This window comes from Falco rusticolus, chromosome 4 (assembly GCF_015220075.1).
Source record: "Falco rusticolus isolate bFalRus1 chromosome 4, bFalRus1.pri, whole genome shotgun sequence".
NCBI classification, from domain to species: domain Eukaryota; kingdom Metazoa; phylum Chordata; class Aves; order Falconiformes; family Falconidae; genus Falco; species Falco rusticolus.
In genome coordinates this window covers 69,736,140-69,754,394 of record NC_051190.1, presented here as the reverse complement: position 1 = coordinate 69,754,394, position 18,255 = coordinate 69,736,140, and the positions used below count along the sequence as shown (strand labels likewise).

Sequence of the window (18,255 nt, the reverse complement as noted above, 5' to 3'; positions counted from 1 at the left end):
GTTGATTTTTAGGCCTATTATCTTCACTTGGAAGATACGGGAACTTTGCCCACGCTGTTATTGAGCAACTCCAGTATCCAGAAAAGCTCCCTCCATTTCTCCTCCCTGTAGCAGTGGCCCACACAGCAGCTGTGGAGCTTATGTGCCGTGAGCTACACAGGGGGGATTTCACTGTCCCGCTTTCAACCTTGCCATCAAAGTCATTTATCGCTAGCTAGGAAGTGGCTAGGGAAGATTTTTTTCAGCAGTTACTGGGGGAAAGACCCATACTCAAACATGACAGCGAGTGTGGTTTGCAAAGAAAGTCACGTGCTGCTGTGTGCTGTAATGCTGCGGGATCCTGCTAAATGCCCAGGTCAGCTCGATGGCAAGACTAGCAATTAGTTCGCATAGTTTACATTCCTTTCTTTTCACTGGTATTTATACAGTATTTTCCAAATAGATGAAAGAAAAATAAGATAATTTGTAATCTTTCTAATATAGAATGAGAAAAGAATGTTATTTTTGATTCCTTCTCAAGGTTTCACCCAATAACAATTAGTGGTAAAACACTTTACTTGATATGCCTCTTTATGTTCCAAATAATGAACTTTTTTCTTAAACTATTGAAATGACCCAAGTGCAGAGTAGGGAGAGGTTTTGCATGAGAATATTTAGGACCCAAAATACACATTCATGAGCTCTTCGTTGTGTTTGCCAGTGTAGGTTTACCTGCCTTCTTGAGGAAGTGCCTGCCACCAATTCAGTGATTGAAAATGCTGCTGTGACCATACTTTAAGGGTTTATACCAAATTGCTGCACTCAGTCACCCACGCTCATGCTGACTGCCTCGATCTCCAAGGAAATCCCTTATTTATGTCTGCCGCCTTTGTTCCAGCAGCCTCAGGAATATAACCTCCGGGCTCTCAGTGCAACAAATTAAAGATGGTAAATTTCAGCCAGCCCTATTCCACCTCTTTTTTTCCTCCCATGTAAAATCCATTGAAATGACCGTGAAGCTTTCAGAAACTATTTTGACTGAGTGTATCTGGAGTAGCCACACTTAAATTATTGCCAGCAAAACTCCTTTTTGCCACTTTTCTCAAACAAGCTGAGTGCACCTGGTGGTTGGTGCTCTGAATTTTCAGTCATCAGTGAGGCTGGATGTTTTTTAATTGGGTTGTGTTTGGAAAAGTTGAGTGTGTGTGTGTACATGTGAGGCTGCTGCTCTGAAGGTTTAACCATGACTGTGCTTCTAAGAAGGTCTTGGAAGGTGCTGTGGAGATCAGAGATGGCGTTTTGAATCTGTGTGAGAATCTGCGTAAAACTTCCCTGTGAACCAAACCTGTTTCCAAAGCCCTGCCTGGATCTGTGCTTATCAAAGCATGGTGCCACCTGCAGCCTGGGCTCCTGGGGCTGGTTCTGCTTTTGGGACGGGGTTCCCTGAATGCAAATGGGAGGGGGTTGTTGGTAAATTGGAGTCCTTTAAGCATTACAGGGAGCTTACAGAAACATGCAAAGCCTTTGAGGCGCTTTCAGGGCTCTGTCCTGTGAAACCCAAGGGAATTGGTTCTCCCTGTGAATTGTTGCGACATCACACTGGCAGCGTCTCCACCGACGGGGGATTTACTTTACTACCAGGGCTTGATGTTACGTGGGACTTGGCAGGCAATGGTCAGTGCACACCAGAAAGCTGAAAAATCCTCAGCACAAAATCCTGAGGCAAGTGGCAGGCAGGGTGTCAAACTGAGGGATTGAACCATAAAAAGAAGCGAGTAGGTGCCTGTTTCCAAACAGCAGTGCCGTATAAATGGCAGCTCACCGGGGAGACGGTCGCTGGTGGGATAAAGGGCTCCGAGGTGAAAAGTGTCTGCTGGAGAGGAGTAGAGACGTATTAAAAATCCATAGAGGAAGGAGTTTCCAGCTCCTGGGGAGGTGCTGTAAAGGGTTAATGCTCACAGGGGCGGGTGGGGCTGCCCAAAGATGAGGAAGGCTGCATCAGGCTCGGAGAGGCCTTTTCAGTGCTTCTGGGTTTTGGTGTTTTTTTTTTTTTTTTTCCCTTTGCTGACAAGAGAGGGAGGGATTTTTCAAAGGTATTAGGTAACAAGGCTCCAGACCACACTTTTTCATGCACCAGAGGGTTCGTATTACACAGTTACCTGAAGATAAGCCAGCACTTACATACCCTCCGTGTCTGCGTATCTCTTTACAAATGTTATCGTGGTCTTTGGCCTTAAAGTAGATTTTAAAGTTGTAAAATTTATCTGACTGGGGTTTTTTTTCTTTTTATATCATGCAAAACTTGGTTTTATTCTGTTTCTTAAGAAACGGTTTATTGAAAAAGTGATGTAGTATTTTCCAGCCCGCTGTCCTGAGACATATAAAATCCAAGGGAGATCCATGAAATTTAAAACCAGACCACAGTCAGAAATCAGGAAAAAAAGCCTCCAAAACCCTCTTACTGTTTCATAGGTGTTTCAGAGCATGTTGAAAACACACTGGAAAAAGATTAAGGATTACAAATCTGCTTTGTCCAAGGAATTTTATCAGTTGCTATCCTTAAGGATACTAGTTACCTAGATACTAGGGCTATTAAGTGTACTGGAGCCTATTGAAGAAACCCATTTCTTCTGTGTAAAGCGTCCTGTAGATTTTAAAGGTCAGGGAGTAAGGGCCCTGTCAGATCTTCTTTTCAAGTTGCGTAGTGGTAAAGATGAAATAAAAGGGACATCTGCTTCAATGATACTCACTTTTCTGTGAGGCAATGCTGAAGTTGTGTGTTAAAAGTATGTAAGTACTGTGCATAGCTTATATAAGTGATTATTTCCAGGCCACTTCTTACAACGTGTATATGACTAATGATGCAGAACATGCCGTTGAACACTACCATACTTTTAAGAGAATCTAGCTTTTATTTCGATTATTTTCTTTTTCTTATTAATGTGAATGTTGGGATTAAGTTCTTATAATACACTGGGATTTGTTTTTTTTTTTCAGACCAGGCAAAAACCAGTTTGCATGTAACATCACTAGATGATGCAGAATGTCTCCGATCTAAAGAGCTCCTTTCGACCCCGAACAGTCACACTTCCTCTAATTCAAAGTCCACCCGCAACATCCCTCGAAGACATACAGTAGGTGGGCCTCGCAGTTCCAAAGAAATATTGGGAATGCAAACCTCGGAAATGGATAGGAAGAGAGAGGCTTTTCTTGAGCATCTGAAACAGAAATATCCCCACCATGCTACAGCAATAATGGGACACCAGGAGAGACTGAGAGATCAGGTATGAAAGTCAAATTCATATCTTGCTTTTTGTTAAACGGACCTTATAACTCCTACAAAACTGGGTGTTACCTCATTACAAAAGGTGAGAATGTAACAAAGCATGAAACAGATTTTTTTTTTGATGCAGCCTAAGATTTAGTTACTCCCTTGAAATTCACAGAAACAATAATAAAAATGAAACTATTCAATATTACCTTAGAATTGTTTGTTGAAACTGACATTTTTTAAGAGCTTTTCATTTTCTTAGAGTATTCACAGAGAAGGGGGTGAAGGTGAGACTCTTGATCTTAGTATATGGGTCTCTATCTACTTTTCACAGCTGAAGGGAAAATACGGAACAGCTGTTAATTTCTGTTACACTTTCCATATTAGTGCCACTGCCCAGAAGAAAAGAAAATATCTGTGGAGTGTTTCTGTGTGGCTAAGATGGCTTTGTTACCCTTTAATTTGCTTTCTTTTATATTTTTGAGTCTTGTAATACAAACAGAATGGACTTACCCACAGGTATCTGCCTCTTCCAAGCTGTTTTGACATCCACATTGGTCTTGTCAGCAGTGTACCTTAAGGTGGTTTGCTTTTCACCTGCCTCCAATTGCTTTTCAGCAGCAAAAAGTATGTGTAGGGTCAGAGGAGATGTGACATGCTGATGTATTTCTAAGAGCAGGTGGAGGCTGCTGACACTTCAACCTTCTCAATTCAAGGAATGCCATGCAAGGATCCTTTCACAGCCTAACTCTGGGCTCTGGTTTTGGGTGCATTATTAGAGTTTAATATGTTCAGCTTTACAGACAATCTACCTTCTATTCCATAATTCATTTTTTTTAATCAACCAGCAGAATTTAGAGTTCAGGCTCAAAAATCTTATGCCCATTACTCTCAATTTAACAAATGATTGACAGCAAACCTTTTATAAAAGGTTTTTTTCTCAATGTTTTATAGGTATTTCAGCACTAACAGTAAATTAATTGTAAGTAAGGAATAAAACAAGTTGGAAAAATATTGTGCTCTGTTATGGCAGTTCTTACTGAACTCCCAGCCTCTTTTGAAGCCTTCCGAACCTTTGGAGATCAGACCATTGTTACAGGTTGGAAAGACACTAATTTGGTAACTTCCCCCCTACAACTTTTGACAAGGTCTCTAAAGATCCCAGGTGCTATCAGTCACCTCAGCACACAAATGCTAGAATCCATGCGTATCCAGCTAAAATAGCTGCAAGACTTCAGCTCTAATGAAGATGATCTATTCCTTATTTTGAAACAGCTTTCCTCCTTTCCTTTGAAAGTCTTGATTTTTATTTTTTTTTCCCCACTTATCTCTTCCATGAACTTTAGTGACTGTGTGGAATGTGCTGGGTGGTGGATAAAGATAGCATACAAATTAAATAAAGGGGGTGGCAGGGGGGTGAAATCCAAAGATTAGATCTTTTGGAGTCATGTAAATATTTAGTTCCAGTGTTGCAGACACTGCAAACCCAGTTTGAACAGCCTACAGCATTACACCCTACACATTTTGTAATTTGAGCCTTTTCTGAAGGCAATAAATTACAGAAGGAATGCAGTAACTGTTCCTGCTGTTTGTTTAAAATGTGTCATCCTTGCTAATTTATTGAGGGTAGAATTCATGCAAATGTCTCCTGCTTCTATTTTTTGATGATTAGACATATGTATTGTATGTAATGAGTTTTTAAGTAATTTTAAACCAAAATAACTTTAAAATTACTGCGAGAGTATCAAACTATCTTTCTTGGGATTCAGAAAGACTGAAGCCTCAATTCATTCAGCATAACTTAAAAAAAAAAAGATAAACTGAACAGAAGCCACATTAATAACATGCAGAAATGAGTTATACTAGTTGTAAGAAATTTGCTTAGCTGAAATGTAATGTGTCAACAGTGTGGCTCATCAGGTGCAGTAAGATTATTATGGTCATGGCATTATAGTTCAGAGGGGTTTTTCTTACCAGTTGTGTCTATGTGTGCACACACATGTATCTATTTTGTGTGTGTGTGTGTGTGTATATGTATCTCTGTGTGTAGCTACACATCTATATTATATGCACACAGCTCCGTGTGTGTGTATATATATGTGTATGTATAATGCATGCTTACTTAGCTGCTCCATGAATAAGACCATAATGCAGTTTTGCTTTGGAGGGTGCATATGTTTAGCATACATACTTCTTTTTCCCCCCTTCTATATGTATGTGTGTAGCAGTGGTATAAAGACAAACTGCATCCATGTGTAGTAGGTTTGTGTGTGTAACATACAGATTTTGTATGTGATATATATATATATATATATATATATATAAGATGTATGGGAAGACATGAATGAAAATGTCATGATTTATTTTCCAGGTTCCTTTCCTCCCTTCTTACTTCTCCAGCTGCTCCCAGATCTGGAAAATGGCAACATTATACATCGTGGAAATTTCCCCACTGTGGGAGATTTATCAAGGATAGTAGCTGATGCAACACCATTTTCTAATCTCTGTGTCAAATGGTGCAGCTGGAACATAAAACATCCCAATATTTACAGTCAGGAGGTAGTCCCTTGGATATCATATAATTTGTCTTCCAGGTTGCTCTAAACCCTGTCAGGTCCATAACCAGCAAAAATGGGCCATAAAATCAAGATTGGTAATTGTCTCTCTTTTTGTGGACTTTCTTCTCTTGTGGGTTTTAAGCAGCAGTATCTGAGTTTGGCAAACTGACCCCTGGTTTGCAGAAAGTAAACATCAGGAAAAAAAATATTTGATGTTGTCAGATCATACTGTATGGCCTCCACCAGCAAGGTCAGCTCTGAGTGTTGTCCGTATCTTCCACTACATATTAATGGTTTCCTCCAGGCTTCGTTTATTCAGATAAATCCCTCCCTTGGACGTGCCTCCTGAGGACCCTTTCTACTCTTGATAACCTGCCACAAATCAGAAGTACAATCATGGCCAGGTAAAATGCTGGTGGGGATTACTGATGGTTAACAAACATGGTGACCTGAAACCTCCCAGCTGTGCACACAGATCATCCCTCCTTCACCCCACACGTTTTTTGCCTTGTTTGTGTTGTGGTATCTTATTTTGGAAAGGAAAGCTCGCAAAGACAAGAGCTGTCTTTATTTGCACGAGGGCCTCGGGATAGTGATGCAAGGCAAATAACCTGCAGCTAAACTGCTCTTCGTGCTAAACTGGGGGGTGAGTTTACAGCAGCTGGGGTGGTGCAGGCGTGCCATGCCTTGTGCACCCCAGAAGAACCACAGGGGAATGCAGCATCCCACAGCCACAGCTCTTGGCAGCGGGCCCCCACACTGCAGGTTTTCCCCCTTGCAAGACAGCCCTGCAGCCAGGCACCAGAGCTCCTGGAAAGCCGAGGAACAAAATTTTCTTTTATCGGTAATGCGACTTTCTGCAGGAGCTTTGGATACCTTGCTTCTGCCAAGGCTCTCTTGTCTGTGTTAATGAAAGCAAGGTGCTAATGTAATCTCTAGGAAAGTTAGAAAGAAAAAAGAGAAAAGAAGGAGGAAAACAATCTTGATCTTTTGAAGTTTGAGATGGTGTGAATCATCTGCTGCTGAGCTCTGGCAGGACATGATCACTGGCTTAGGTGGGGTTGACTCTGGTCAGCAGAGGAGGAAAGAGAACTAACAACTTAAAAGCTGGGCAAATGGCCGAAAGGGTGAAAAAGAGTTAGCATTTAAGAGGTTAAAATGCTAACCTGGCTATGGAAGGGGAGGGGGTAATCCCTGCAGTGAACCTGTTTTACAAGTCACTTTGCTAAAAAAAAACTTTCTGAGGGGCAGAGAGCAAAAATGTGTGTACAGGTTTTTCAGATATGGAGCTGATGAGCATGTCTTAAGAAAATGAGCTGGAAGGTGTTTGCCATAGCTTTCTTTTGTTGTTGTTTGACTAGGAAATACACCGGGAGATGTGGAAGGGTCAGGAACAGCTCTGGTGTTTTAGCCAGTGATCTGTGAAGACCACATTTATTGGGAAGTGAAATTAGATTTCCATCAATTTAAAAAAAAAAACCACACGCTTCTGGTGCCTGTGCAAGTCTGAGTGCCTAGAAAATGGTGGTTGAGGGTTTTTTTATTATGTTCAGTTAGGTCTGAACATGACAGGTAACTCTGGCATCTGAGAAGGTGTGGTTAAGGTTACCATGGAGATCCATGATGTCATGCTTGATAGAGCATGTCAAGACAGCTAATCTAACATGTAGATGTTCAAAAAGTCCCATAGGCCAGAACTAAGCTTTATGCAAATAACAAAGTTACGCTGCAAAAGGGCGAAAGAAAATACGGCTGAGATATGGCGTGCGTTTTACCTGGCAGCTTGAAAGGATTATATCAGGCTTCATCATAAACTGAAACTTTTGGAACTAAAGGAAGAGGATTTCAGACCATCTCTGGCCTCACCTGTGGAATCTCACATTTCGGTAAATAAGCCTCTTTCTCTTTCTGCCCTTGCTGTAAAAAAATGCCTTTGAAATCATGGAGTTTGCTTCACCACGTTGCTCCTCCTGGCAGCAGGGCTAAATCAATAAAGCAAGTTTTCTGGCATGGCATGTTCTTTTTTCTCTTTCAAAAATGAGTTCTTTATTGAATGAACTGAGAATTCAGAATTATTTGAAAGGCATTGTAATGTATTATGTTGATTATATGAATCATGCTGCAAAAATGTCCTAGGTAGTGTTTTGGAGGAGAAACTAAGAATGGAGACACTGTATTTATTTGTAGATTATTGCCAGATGTCTCTCCTTTAACTGTTAAAATAGAACCCTAAAATTACAACAGCATTTATTCCAGGATTTGATATCTGCAGAAATACCGAAGCTTGCTCTTTTTTTTAAATGGATCATAGCATCAATTGGTTAAACTGACTTCGAGTATGTGCTTAAATATCATAAGGTAACACTGGGGCATTTCTTAATAGTTTTTTTTCTTGGGTAAAAGTACATTAGTAAAGAGTAAACACATTTGGAGGTAAAAGTCCAGCAGTAGAAAGGCTATTGGGACTTTTGGGTCTTAGGTATAAACAAAAAGGGACATTTTCAGTCCCTCTGGAGAGGGAGTAAAATCCCTGGGTTCTTAGCTGGAACCACTTTTATACTTATATCAGTCACAACAGATCGAGTAAACATCAGTACTTAAGGGAGAGTCCCCTTCCGCGCTGTCACTGCTGTGATATGGTAAGGAAAAGCAGGGTTAGGACTACAAAGTTTAGTTGGTTCAAATCACTCGGTATGAAAAGGGTTAGACTGAGGTGGGAAAGGCTGGGTGTTTGCAGTAGTTAATGTCTGAGCTTAAAAATGTGAAAAGAGAAAAATCTTAGGTTCTGCCTAAAGACGCCCGAGAAATGTAAACTTGAGAGAAACTTCAGTTCAACGTAAATCCTCTGTAGGATTTAGGGAATAAGGAGGCCGCAGAGTATGGTAAGCACATTATCTAATTCCAGGTGAAAAAACAGGGTATAAAGGTTTTCTGATGTTCTGCATTGCTTGATCAAGCAACACTAAATAAACTCTTTTTTTGGAACATTTATTGATTATTAAAGTGAATGGATTGAAAAGAGTACGAAGTGAAGAAATCACTAGGTTTTTTTGGTCACAGCTCCTTTGCTTTACTCCTAGTTATATCTTGAAACTAAGCCAGTAATGGAAATATTTTAGAATTAATTTCAGGTTAACCTTTCTCCCAAAGTCTGAGTGATAATTATTTAGTACTAGGATATGTACAAATGACAGTGTGTCAAATTAACTAGCATATTTTGCATTCATTACACTATTGCTGGTTGATGCCATGGAGTTGGTTAGGGAGAAGTTGATTTAGTATTAATATTGTGTGAATATTGTTCTGGTGTGTACCCATTAAAAAAGAGAGTTTAAAAATTACATTTAATTTTAAAATGTACACAGTGTATGTGAAGAATGTGATTTTACTCTGGATATATGTTGCTGCAGACTTTTCTAGTTGAGAAAATCCATTTTGTTGAATTACTACTTGGTTCACATCCTGTTCTATATAATGTGTTATCAAAAAATGCCTATTTTTATCTGAGAGGTCGGTGTCATACAGCTAGAACTTGCTGTTTTGTCAGCATAGGCTGTAGGTATTTGTTCAGGGAAAAAAAAGTTTCAGAAGTTGTTTCAGGAGATTTCTGTGTGTTCTTGCCTCTTCTCTGCCAATGGGTACTACCTCCCTGCCCAAATGAGACAGCAGTTCCCCCTCCTCCCTGGATAATCTTTAAGCCCAACAGAACACATTACGCATTGGGGAAGGGAGGATTGTCCCCAGCATGCACATGTGTCCCCTGTCTCACCATTGGGTACAACAATTCATTGCTTTCCAGTGCCGCTGTATGTTAAAGGCCACTGCTCTTATTTTACGTTGTTAAAAGCACCTAAGAAAAGCTACAAAAATGAACATAGGAAACATGATTGCAAGCTTAAAGCTCTGCTGATTCCAAGGCCTTAAGCTTTTGTTTATGGAAGGACATGAGGTGGCATGTCCATTTGTTTTGAGTTGAAACATGCTTTTTAGCCCCCAGATAATGCTGTGATTGCAAGATATTTATAAATAGCTCAATAGATAAATGAACAAAGAGCTAGTTCATTAGCAAAGTAAAGTGGATTTACTTTGTATTCACTATAAGTGAAAATATTGAGGAAGAAGAGTAATATTCCTAGTAGAATGTCTCAGTGGAAAGTCTTTCAATTTTACTCTTCAGTTTAAAAAAGTAAGGCAACGTGTTAAGGCATATATTAACTACTAGCCCTAAGGTATCTGTGGGAGTAAGTGGAGTTTAACCAGAGCGGTAATACTTGCTTTGATAAACGTAAGGTTTTAATTTATATCTATCAGTTAAAAGCAATAATAATAAAAAAAATCTGTTCTTTTCAAAAAGCAAACAAAACAAAGCTGCAAAAAGGCTAATAAAGTAGTTCCTTTTCTTTTTCCTTCCCTCACCCCATGCAAATCACACACCAGCGCAGTTACTTTGCCCCAGCAGGATTAGTAGCTTCTCTTCTGTGGCAACGCCTCTGCATTTTAAGTAGCATGTATTGTTTGTAACTCAGAAGTCCCAGGTAGTTGTTACATGCTTACCTTTGTTCATGTGATTTTTTAATGTATTATTTTTCTAATCTATTTTATGATGAAAACTATTTTTAGAATCCTTTGTATTCAGCTGACTGAATCAATGCCACAGTAATCTTGTTGAGTCCAGGACTCTGGTGTCCCTTAAAGCACAGTTTGGGTAGCTGCATTCAAGAGAGTTGCCCATGGAAACCTCTCCCAGTTATTGTAGACACCTGAGATTCCTTAGGTTTCAGAAATTTAAGCTTTTCTGGTCAGAAATATATCCTGAGGCATTTGTACATGTGTTTTTGCACATACTCAGTTTAGTCCTGGTGCTTTCTGGGTTGTCTCTGTAGATGATGGCCAGAAACTGCACCAAAGCAGTCTGCGGGACTTCATGTGGTGGATGGGTTCAGTGCAATACTTCTTCGGCAGTGGTGGTGAGGAGAGCCTGCGTTCTGTGCATTGGCCTGGAAGCATCCACCCCTGTGGCAGAGGCACATCCTGCCTCTCCTGAACCTGTGCTAGGTGCCTGCCTTCCTCTGGGGATGCTTGGAGGCGTTTGGGGTAGGCAAACCCTACATTCTCCCTTTTGAAGTCAAGCCACTGGGCAATGACCTGTGACAGGGTTTGGTCCCATAGCCTTGTGATTAGCTCCTCAGAGCAGCTGCTGAATGAGCCTCATCACAGGACTGTGAAATTGAGCTCCTGTCTTCATGCTCGCCCTGGCCATGAGGACCTTGTGTTCCTTTCTTATTGGCAGCAAAGTTTCAGGAGTCAGTGACAGAGCCCTGGCCCCGTGTTGCTTTAGGCTGGTTATTAGGGTGCTCTGCCCAGAGATGGAGACATGGCTGTAGAACTTCCTTCAGACTTAGGCAACCAGAAAGCCAGTTCTTCTTTTCCTATCCTGCAGAAGTAGATTGGTGTATGAAGGGTGCTTTGCCACTGCTTCCTCTTCCAACTCTACTTTTAAACCAAAGCACCTCAGGTTGCCGTGCTTCATGCCCAGCTCAGGGGTGAACAGCATGGGAGATATCCTCAGAGTACCGAGGCTTGTCAGTGACCCCAAAGTTCATTTCAAGCCCCTTACTCACTCACGAGAGCCCAAGAAGTTTGTGACAGAAGTGAAAATGAAGATGCCACCTTTGGCTGTGCTGGTTTTGAGCAGGCATTGTCCGTAGTTCTGGAGGTGTGTTCCTGAAGGTGTGAGGATCACTCCTTCAGTAGATGAGGAGCGTCACAGGCAGTGTTGGGTGAGGGCAGCAGATTGTGCTGGTGGTAGAGCTGATGTTACAGTGTAGCTTCAATGGTCATTGGTCAGGGTGTCCTTCTGTAGCCTGTGATTAGCCTCAGTATTTATGAATATTTGCTGTGTCTCAAGATCATTTCCTTGAAAATGGTTGTGAATGTACTTGGGTTGTTCTCTTTTCAGCTGAATAGTCCCGTTAGCTTCCCACTGGGAATGTTCTTGTGCCCTTTGCACATTGTCACTTGGGAGGAGAGCATGTATTTATGTCAGTCATGAGAAAAATAAATGTACCTCTGGACCATTGCTGCTGCATTACAGCACTATTCAGTTGTTTTTCAAACAAAGCAGACTGCACCGAAGTCACCTGATTAACTGTCTTGGTTTAACCATAAACCCTGGGATTTAAATCTCTTTTCTGAGCTCATGTAAAGAGAACAAGAGTAAGACAAGCAAATCTCTTACCAACATATTTTCCAATTTCCTTTCTCTTCAAATGAGTTGAGTCCACTAGGAGGAACAGTGCTGTTGCTAAAATTGCAGTCAACACCTGTCACTGACAGCAGCCACCGAGAAGTGTGTTTTTAACGTTCACCCAATCATGGTAATTTTGCCACTTCAGTAAATCCAGAATCTGGTGGTATTAAGTTTTGCATCTTGGCACATCAAGCCAACACAGGTACTTCTGGTTGGTGGAGATTGTTTTGAAGGGTCTTTTTTTTTTTTTCGGTTTTGTGGGGTTTTTTTTTCATTAATTTGTACCTTTTGTATTACTGCGTTTTATGTGGTCTCTTGTGCTGTGGATTATAGTGATGCCATTCATTCACTGGGAAATTGCTGTCTTAGTAAACACTGAGTGTTGTCATTTGTTTAAGTTTAGGAAAGGTTTTCACTGGCTGATAATACTCTGCCATAGGTGCGCCTAACAAAAAAAAAAAAAAAGAAAATTGAAATCAGTTGTTAAGAAAAGGAGTAGAGAAGCTATTCCCTTAGGTTAAGTCTGAAATCCAGAATAACCAATAATAAATATGTTTTTTACCATGGCTTCTGCTGTGGGTTCTTAAGGAGGTTCTAACAACCTCTCAGAAGGTGGATGTTGGATTATTGGCCGTGTACATCATGTACATTCTGATCTTTACTAGTTACAGGTTACTTTGTCCCACATCTTGAGATTTATTTTATCTTCCAAAATTATGTTCTTGCTAGTTGTAAGACTGGATCTTCTTGATAGCTGCATGAATGTCCAGTTCTGTTTTGGTTTGCTAAATTCTTGACCATGTTAATGTCTCATGACTGTAAATTCCAGAGTTCAGCTATGTTTTAAGAATATTTCAGCCTCTAAGGGGTTTACATTTCTTACATATACTTTTAATAGACTGTCTCCATGCTCTTACATTGATTTCATTCTAAATAGAAAAACTAATTGTAATTCAGTTTCAGCCAACACTAAGTGTTTTTTCAGTCTGGAGGGAGATGTCTGTTCCAAGGAGGGAGGAAGGCAGCAAGAGGAAGAAGTAAACAGTGAAAAACCAAAGAATTAATTTTTTCTTTATTTATTTGAAAGAAGTTGAGTCTCATTTTAAGTTTTACATGATATATTCACTTCCAAATACACTTAGTGCCAGATGAATAAGCAGAGACCTTTCCAGTTTGCACCTATTTTGTGGGTACGTGGGTGTCTAAAGTCTGGAAACAGAGCTGCTCTCAATGTCTATGTATGAGCTTTGGGCTTTCTTCCACTGTGCTTTGAAAGTGTAACTTTAGCTGCATTTATTCATTTGTAGCCCTATTTTTAGTAACAAAATACTATACATCAGACTGTTGTAATTAGTAAGAAATTACTTACAGAAGGAACAAATATTTGACTTTGATTAGAATCAGTAAGAAGAAATGTCACTTATTTCCCATTGGCTGAGTAAATAAATAGTTGTACAACACTGGTTCATTTAAATAAGAGTAAATATTATTTGGAAGGAAGAGTTATTAGTTAGCATAATGTAAAAAATTAATGAATATAGCATAAATACAACATAAACAGTTCCATTAAAAATGTGTACCTGAAAAGCAAGGACATTCATACAATTTCCTATAGATCCTAAATCCCTGTTTTATTTCCTGGTTTTTTTTTACAGAGAAATTATAATTTCCCTAAATTCTTGATCTAAGTTATATTTTTCCCTAGAAGTCTTTAAAAAAGAAACCATTCCAAAACTTCCCAAATGTGTTCCAATTTCACTCTTTCATTATGCGTATCATGGATTCTTTATTTTTTAAAAAAGCTATTTTATATTAAAATTGCTTAATAGCTTTGCATTAAAAAAACAACATTGTGTCCATATCTACTACTCAGGGGTGTGGGACAACCTCGGTATTCCTCTGTTCTTAGACTGGAATCACCATGGTAAGGCAGGTACCATTTGCCAGTAACTGCTGGAAGTATTTCGGGGCTTTTTACTGAGAATCACTATTGTTACAATTGTTTTTTAGCTGCTAATCTAAGATGCCATCTTTTTGGCTAATACTAAGTCCAGCACTTGGGGTACAGGCAGGATGGTGCCTTCTGCCAGCCCCCGGCATGCTCCTGTGTGGGCAAGTGAGGCCGAGAAGGGTCTCTGTGCTGTGCAGCCAGGGACTGTCTCTGTTTTACCACAGGCAATTAGGATGGTGTCTGTCCCAATTTCAGTGAAAACACGTGATAGCAACAGCCTCAAAAGCTTTATGTAAATCCATGGAGAACGTCTCCCTTCTGAGCATCGCGAAAGGATTGGGTGGGATGGAGCGAAGAGGTGCAGGTCACAGGATGGTTTTCTTGGTCCTCATGGAGCTGGTATTGATGTCGGTAACAACGTTGCTGCTGACCGGAGTACAGTTGGCTCAAGCCCCTAGCAGGTTGTCTGACCAGCGTGCTCTTCCTCTGATATCAGATGTGAGTATTTAATTTCTGGCTCATGTGTACTTCCCTTCTATTTTATTTTTACCAAGTGTTTTCCACACCGGATGTTGTAGCAGGTGCCTTCCCACATGGGTAGGCCCTGCGGGCACCTGCTGCTGCTGCTCCCCGGCACGCTGGGCTCTCGCAGCTCCCTTGCCCCCGGCAGCTGACGGGCACTGCTGTGAAGGCAGGGCTCCTGGCCACAGTGTCCTAATCCGGTCCTCAACAACTGCGTTAATCCCATACTGAGCCTGGGACCCTACTGCAAGCAGGAGTCAGGTTTCTTCCCAAGGCTGATGAATAGCTTTCAGTAACGCAGGACCATTGTGGAGGTCACGTATGATACTTGGTTGTTGCTGTAGCTTAATTCCACAAGAGGTTTCGCCGTAGCATTAACTATTTATATTGCTTTGATTGCACTTTTTACATCTGTCTTTTTACTGTGCATGTTTTACCCTCTTTCTTAATTGCTAAATCGTGACCTCCTTGGTCACGGGTATTAATCCTGTCACAAAAGGGTAGTTCTAGCCCATGTGCAAATGTGTATTTGTTCAATCCCCACCCGTATGCAAGCATGCAACCATGAGAAACCAGTATTTTTTTTATATATGAGTCATTCATACACCCGGACGTGTAATGAAATCTCACATCAGATGAAGCTCTGCTGTATGTGCACACCTATAGAAAATCTGCACCGGGAGGAAGAGGGACGTGTGCTGCTCCTGGGTCTGTCGCTCCATGTTGATAGCAGTCTGCTACCGAGGGGATGGATTTTGAGAAGGAGGTTACCTCTCATGCCCCTGTGGCACAACCAAGAAGAAAAAGGAGCCTCTCAGCTCTTTGCTGCTCCTCTGGTGCCTCTTCTGCAAGCCAGGTACAGCTGTGATAAAGAGCCAGGGCTTTCTTCTGTGGTGCTTGTGTAAGAGTTAGTAGAAGCTTCTGGATGGTTCTTTTTTCCAAAAGACAGCTCCCTGTAAGGAGGAATGGCCTTAAGTGTTCATTATTATTATCCTATTGTTTATACTATATAGACTATATATTGTCAACTGTACGTTGCTGGGTTGAGTTTGCAAGGTGCAAAAAACCTTTAGGTCACTTGAGTAGTTAACAGACATTTTTGAGAGGGAGGCTGACAGTCTACAGAAGAAAGGCTTCCCTTGAACCACGTTAAAATACAACTTGATTTCATCTCATGGTTTCAAAATTTGTCGTATACTGTCCAAAACCCAAGATGCTTTCTTCTCTAATTATAAAGAGTGTTTATATGTAAGGTTTAATCTACTTACTGGAAGTTTTCCAGGGCTCTGGAGTAACTGCTACTTTGTGGGCCTCTTCTGAATTGAAGGGTTGGAAAACAGTAGGCTTCTACTCCGAAGATACTTGGATAGTGAAGATGAGTGAGCTACTTTTTTTCCATGCCTTCTCTTGCTTCTGCTGTAATATTTTGGGTTTAAGACATTTTATTTTTTTTTCCCCTCCCTCATGCTGTGACAGCAGGTATTGCTTTGTTTTAAAGAAACTGTGAACTCACAAGTTCAGTCTTGTTTCTGCATGACTTAAACATCAGAGATGTTATTTTGCCAAGAATTGTTCCACTTATAATACACTAGACAGATTTCTTTGTGGCTGTTTGAACAAAGCCAGCTTGAAATTTAGGGAAACTTTTAATAGTTTATAAAGGAGAACTGAGGAAATAAGAAAAGTTCACAAGTACTCAAACAGGTACTTGTGAGATGCTTCTTATGTTGGGTGGTTGTTGTGGTTTTTTTAAATGTGCTTTTGTGAATTTCTCACAATACCTATAAGCGATGTATATTACTAGAGAGTGAATGGGTTGGGCTTTTTGTGATATATCACAGCTATGTGATTTTAGTTGTAGAAACTGGAGCAAATAATTCTGAACTGATACCAGAAAAATTTTCTGTTTAAGGCCATCACTCTCTGTGAAGATTGTTTTTCCTGAGGAGGTATATATAACCTTTTAGATTAGATTTACTTGCTGTGTAGCATTTTAAACACAGCAGACTAAAACTAATGCAGGGTTAAACCTAGAGATGTATTGAGTCGCCTGGCAAAACAAGGGCAGCTTAGATAACCATTCAGTAGCTTATTGTGGTATGATAAACATGGAATTCTAGGTATTTTCTACAATAAAAGAACTTATGTGTTCTTTTGATCTGTGCTTTCTGCTGCTGCTTGTCAGACTTCCCTGGATACTGCCAAAATGTCTCTGCTTTTGTCATTGTCTGTCTTTTTTTTATTAAATTTTTTTTAATTTTTATTTTAGGGTCACACTATTAGATTTTGAGGGCAGAACAGCTTTTCTAGCTTCCCCTGAAAAAAGCAGTCAGACAAAAGTTATCAAGCCTTTCAAGTGCGGTTTGTCTAGCCACTGCTGCTTTGTTTTTGGCTTGTCTTCCCTGTGGTTTGAAAACTTTCTTGAATGTCTGGGTTCTGTGATCTTTCAGAGGTCTTTTAAAATGCAGTCATCATTTCACAATGTTCACTCTGCCTTCAAGTAGTTCCAGTGGAGATGAAGGCGATGATCTGGTTTTACTTACCTCAGTATATGGCAAGGACCTATGTTTGGAAACATAAGCTTACATACTGTTTTACTGCTCATTTAACTAAAACAGCCAGCCTGATTTCATATTGATATTTCTGCCGGCCCACAAAATCACCTGCATTTCTTCACCCAAGTTCAGCAAAGTAACTGAGTCTGGTGGTGTCCTGTTGCAATAGGCAGATTTAATTTATTTTATCTGAAATCTGAGAGGGAGGGAAAGTGGAGTAAGAGTTATGTGGGGAAGAAAAGCCTTGATTAGCGGTGGAAAATATTTCACCTTGAGTCAGTTCTAGGTGTGTTGGGTATTGCACTTAAGAGCAGAACCATTGAAATCCTTTTGAAAACTAATGACTGGCACAGACTGCAGAGTTAACAGTATATTGTGATATTATGCTCAACAAAACCACATAGTTTGTCTTTTACATGACTAGACTGCCTTGGTTCACAAATAAAGAGATACTATCCAATTTTCTTGTTAATAAGACAGGTAAGCAGTCATAACCATAGCTCTGCTATTTGATCATTTAAAGTTCAGGCACCAAGAAGCATTGCAAAGAACAAATCTGCGCAGCCCCACAGCCCAGTGATACCTCTTATCTCTTCTGTCACTTTGCTGTCTTCTAAGAGGAGGATCAACCAGTTGTTTCTTATCTAAGCCCCTGCTTCAGACGTAGAGGCATGATGCTCACATAAACCCCATGGAAGTGAAACTGGTTGTCAGCATTGAAATAAAGGCACTGTTTTTCCCCACTGCCTTTCCTAAAAGCTCTATATAAGTACATGACAAGGTAGATGGTGTGTAATAACCAAGTTTTTCCTAGTGGAAGGTCTCAATAAGTAGGAATATATAAACATGAAACTGCCTTCACCATCCCAGGTGGGTGTTTGGGTTAACTGCTGTTCATTGTAGATGATTTCAAAAGCATCTGGTTAAATTGTTAATACAAGTGTTGTTTTTCAGCCGTATTGTTTGACTGATAATATGATTGCAATTTGCTTCTGTGAGTCCAAAGTGCACTGATCAAAAGAAAAGTGATGCTGAGATCTGGAGATATTGTGGGAGTTGTACTTCTTTTCCTCATCCTAATCCAAAAAGGCACGATGGAAACAAGTCAATAATTTGTCATATTGAAAAAATTCTTAAATAAATACTGTACTATGAGCTCTGTTTGACTT

The 18,255-nt window shown here is 40.3% G+C and overlaps 1 protein-coding gene across 13 annotated transcripts in view; it reads left to right on the top strand.

The window, feature by feature from the left end:
• The window catches only part of KIAA1217 (KIAA1217 ortholog), a 366,051-nt gene that overhangs the window by 185,824 nt on the left and 161,972 nt on the right, over positions 1-18,255 (top strand). For all 13 annotated transcript variants that reach the window (XR_005103749.1, XR_005103748.1, XM_037384151.1 and 10 more), the window contains one exon: positions 2,977-3,263. Coding sequence is in view for 11 of the 13 variants with exons in the window: in XM_037384151.1 (XP_037240048.1) it covers positions 2,977-3,263 (287 nt within the window). In the remaining 2 variants the exon portion in view is untranslated. The remainder of the gene's footprint in view (positions 1-2,976; positions 3,264-18,255) is intronic.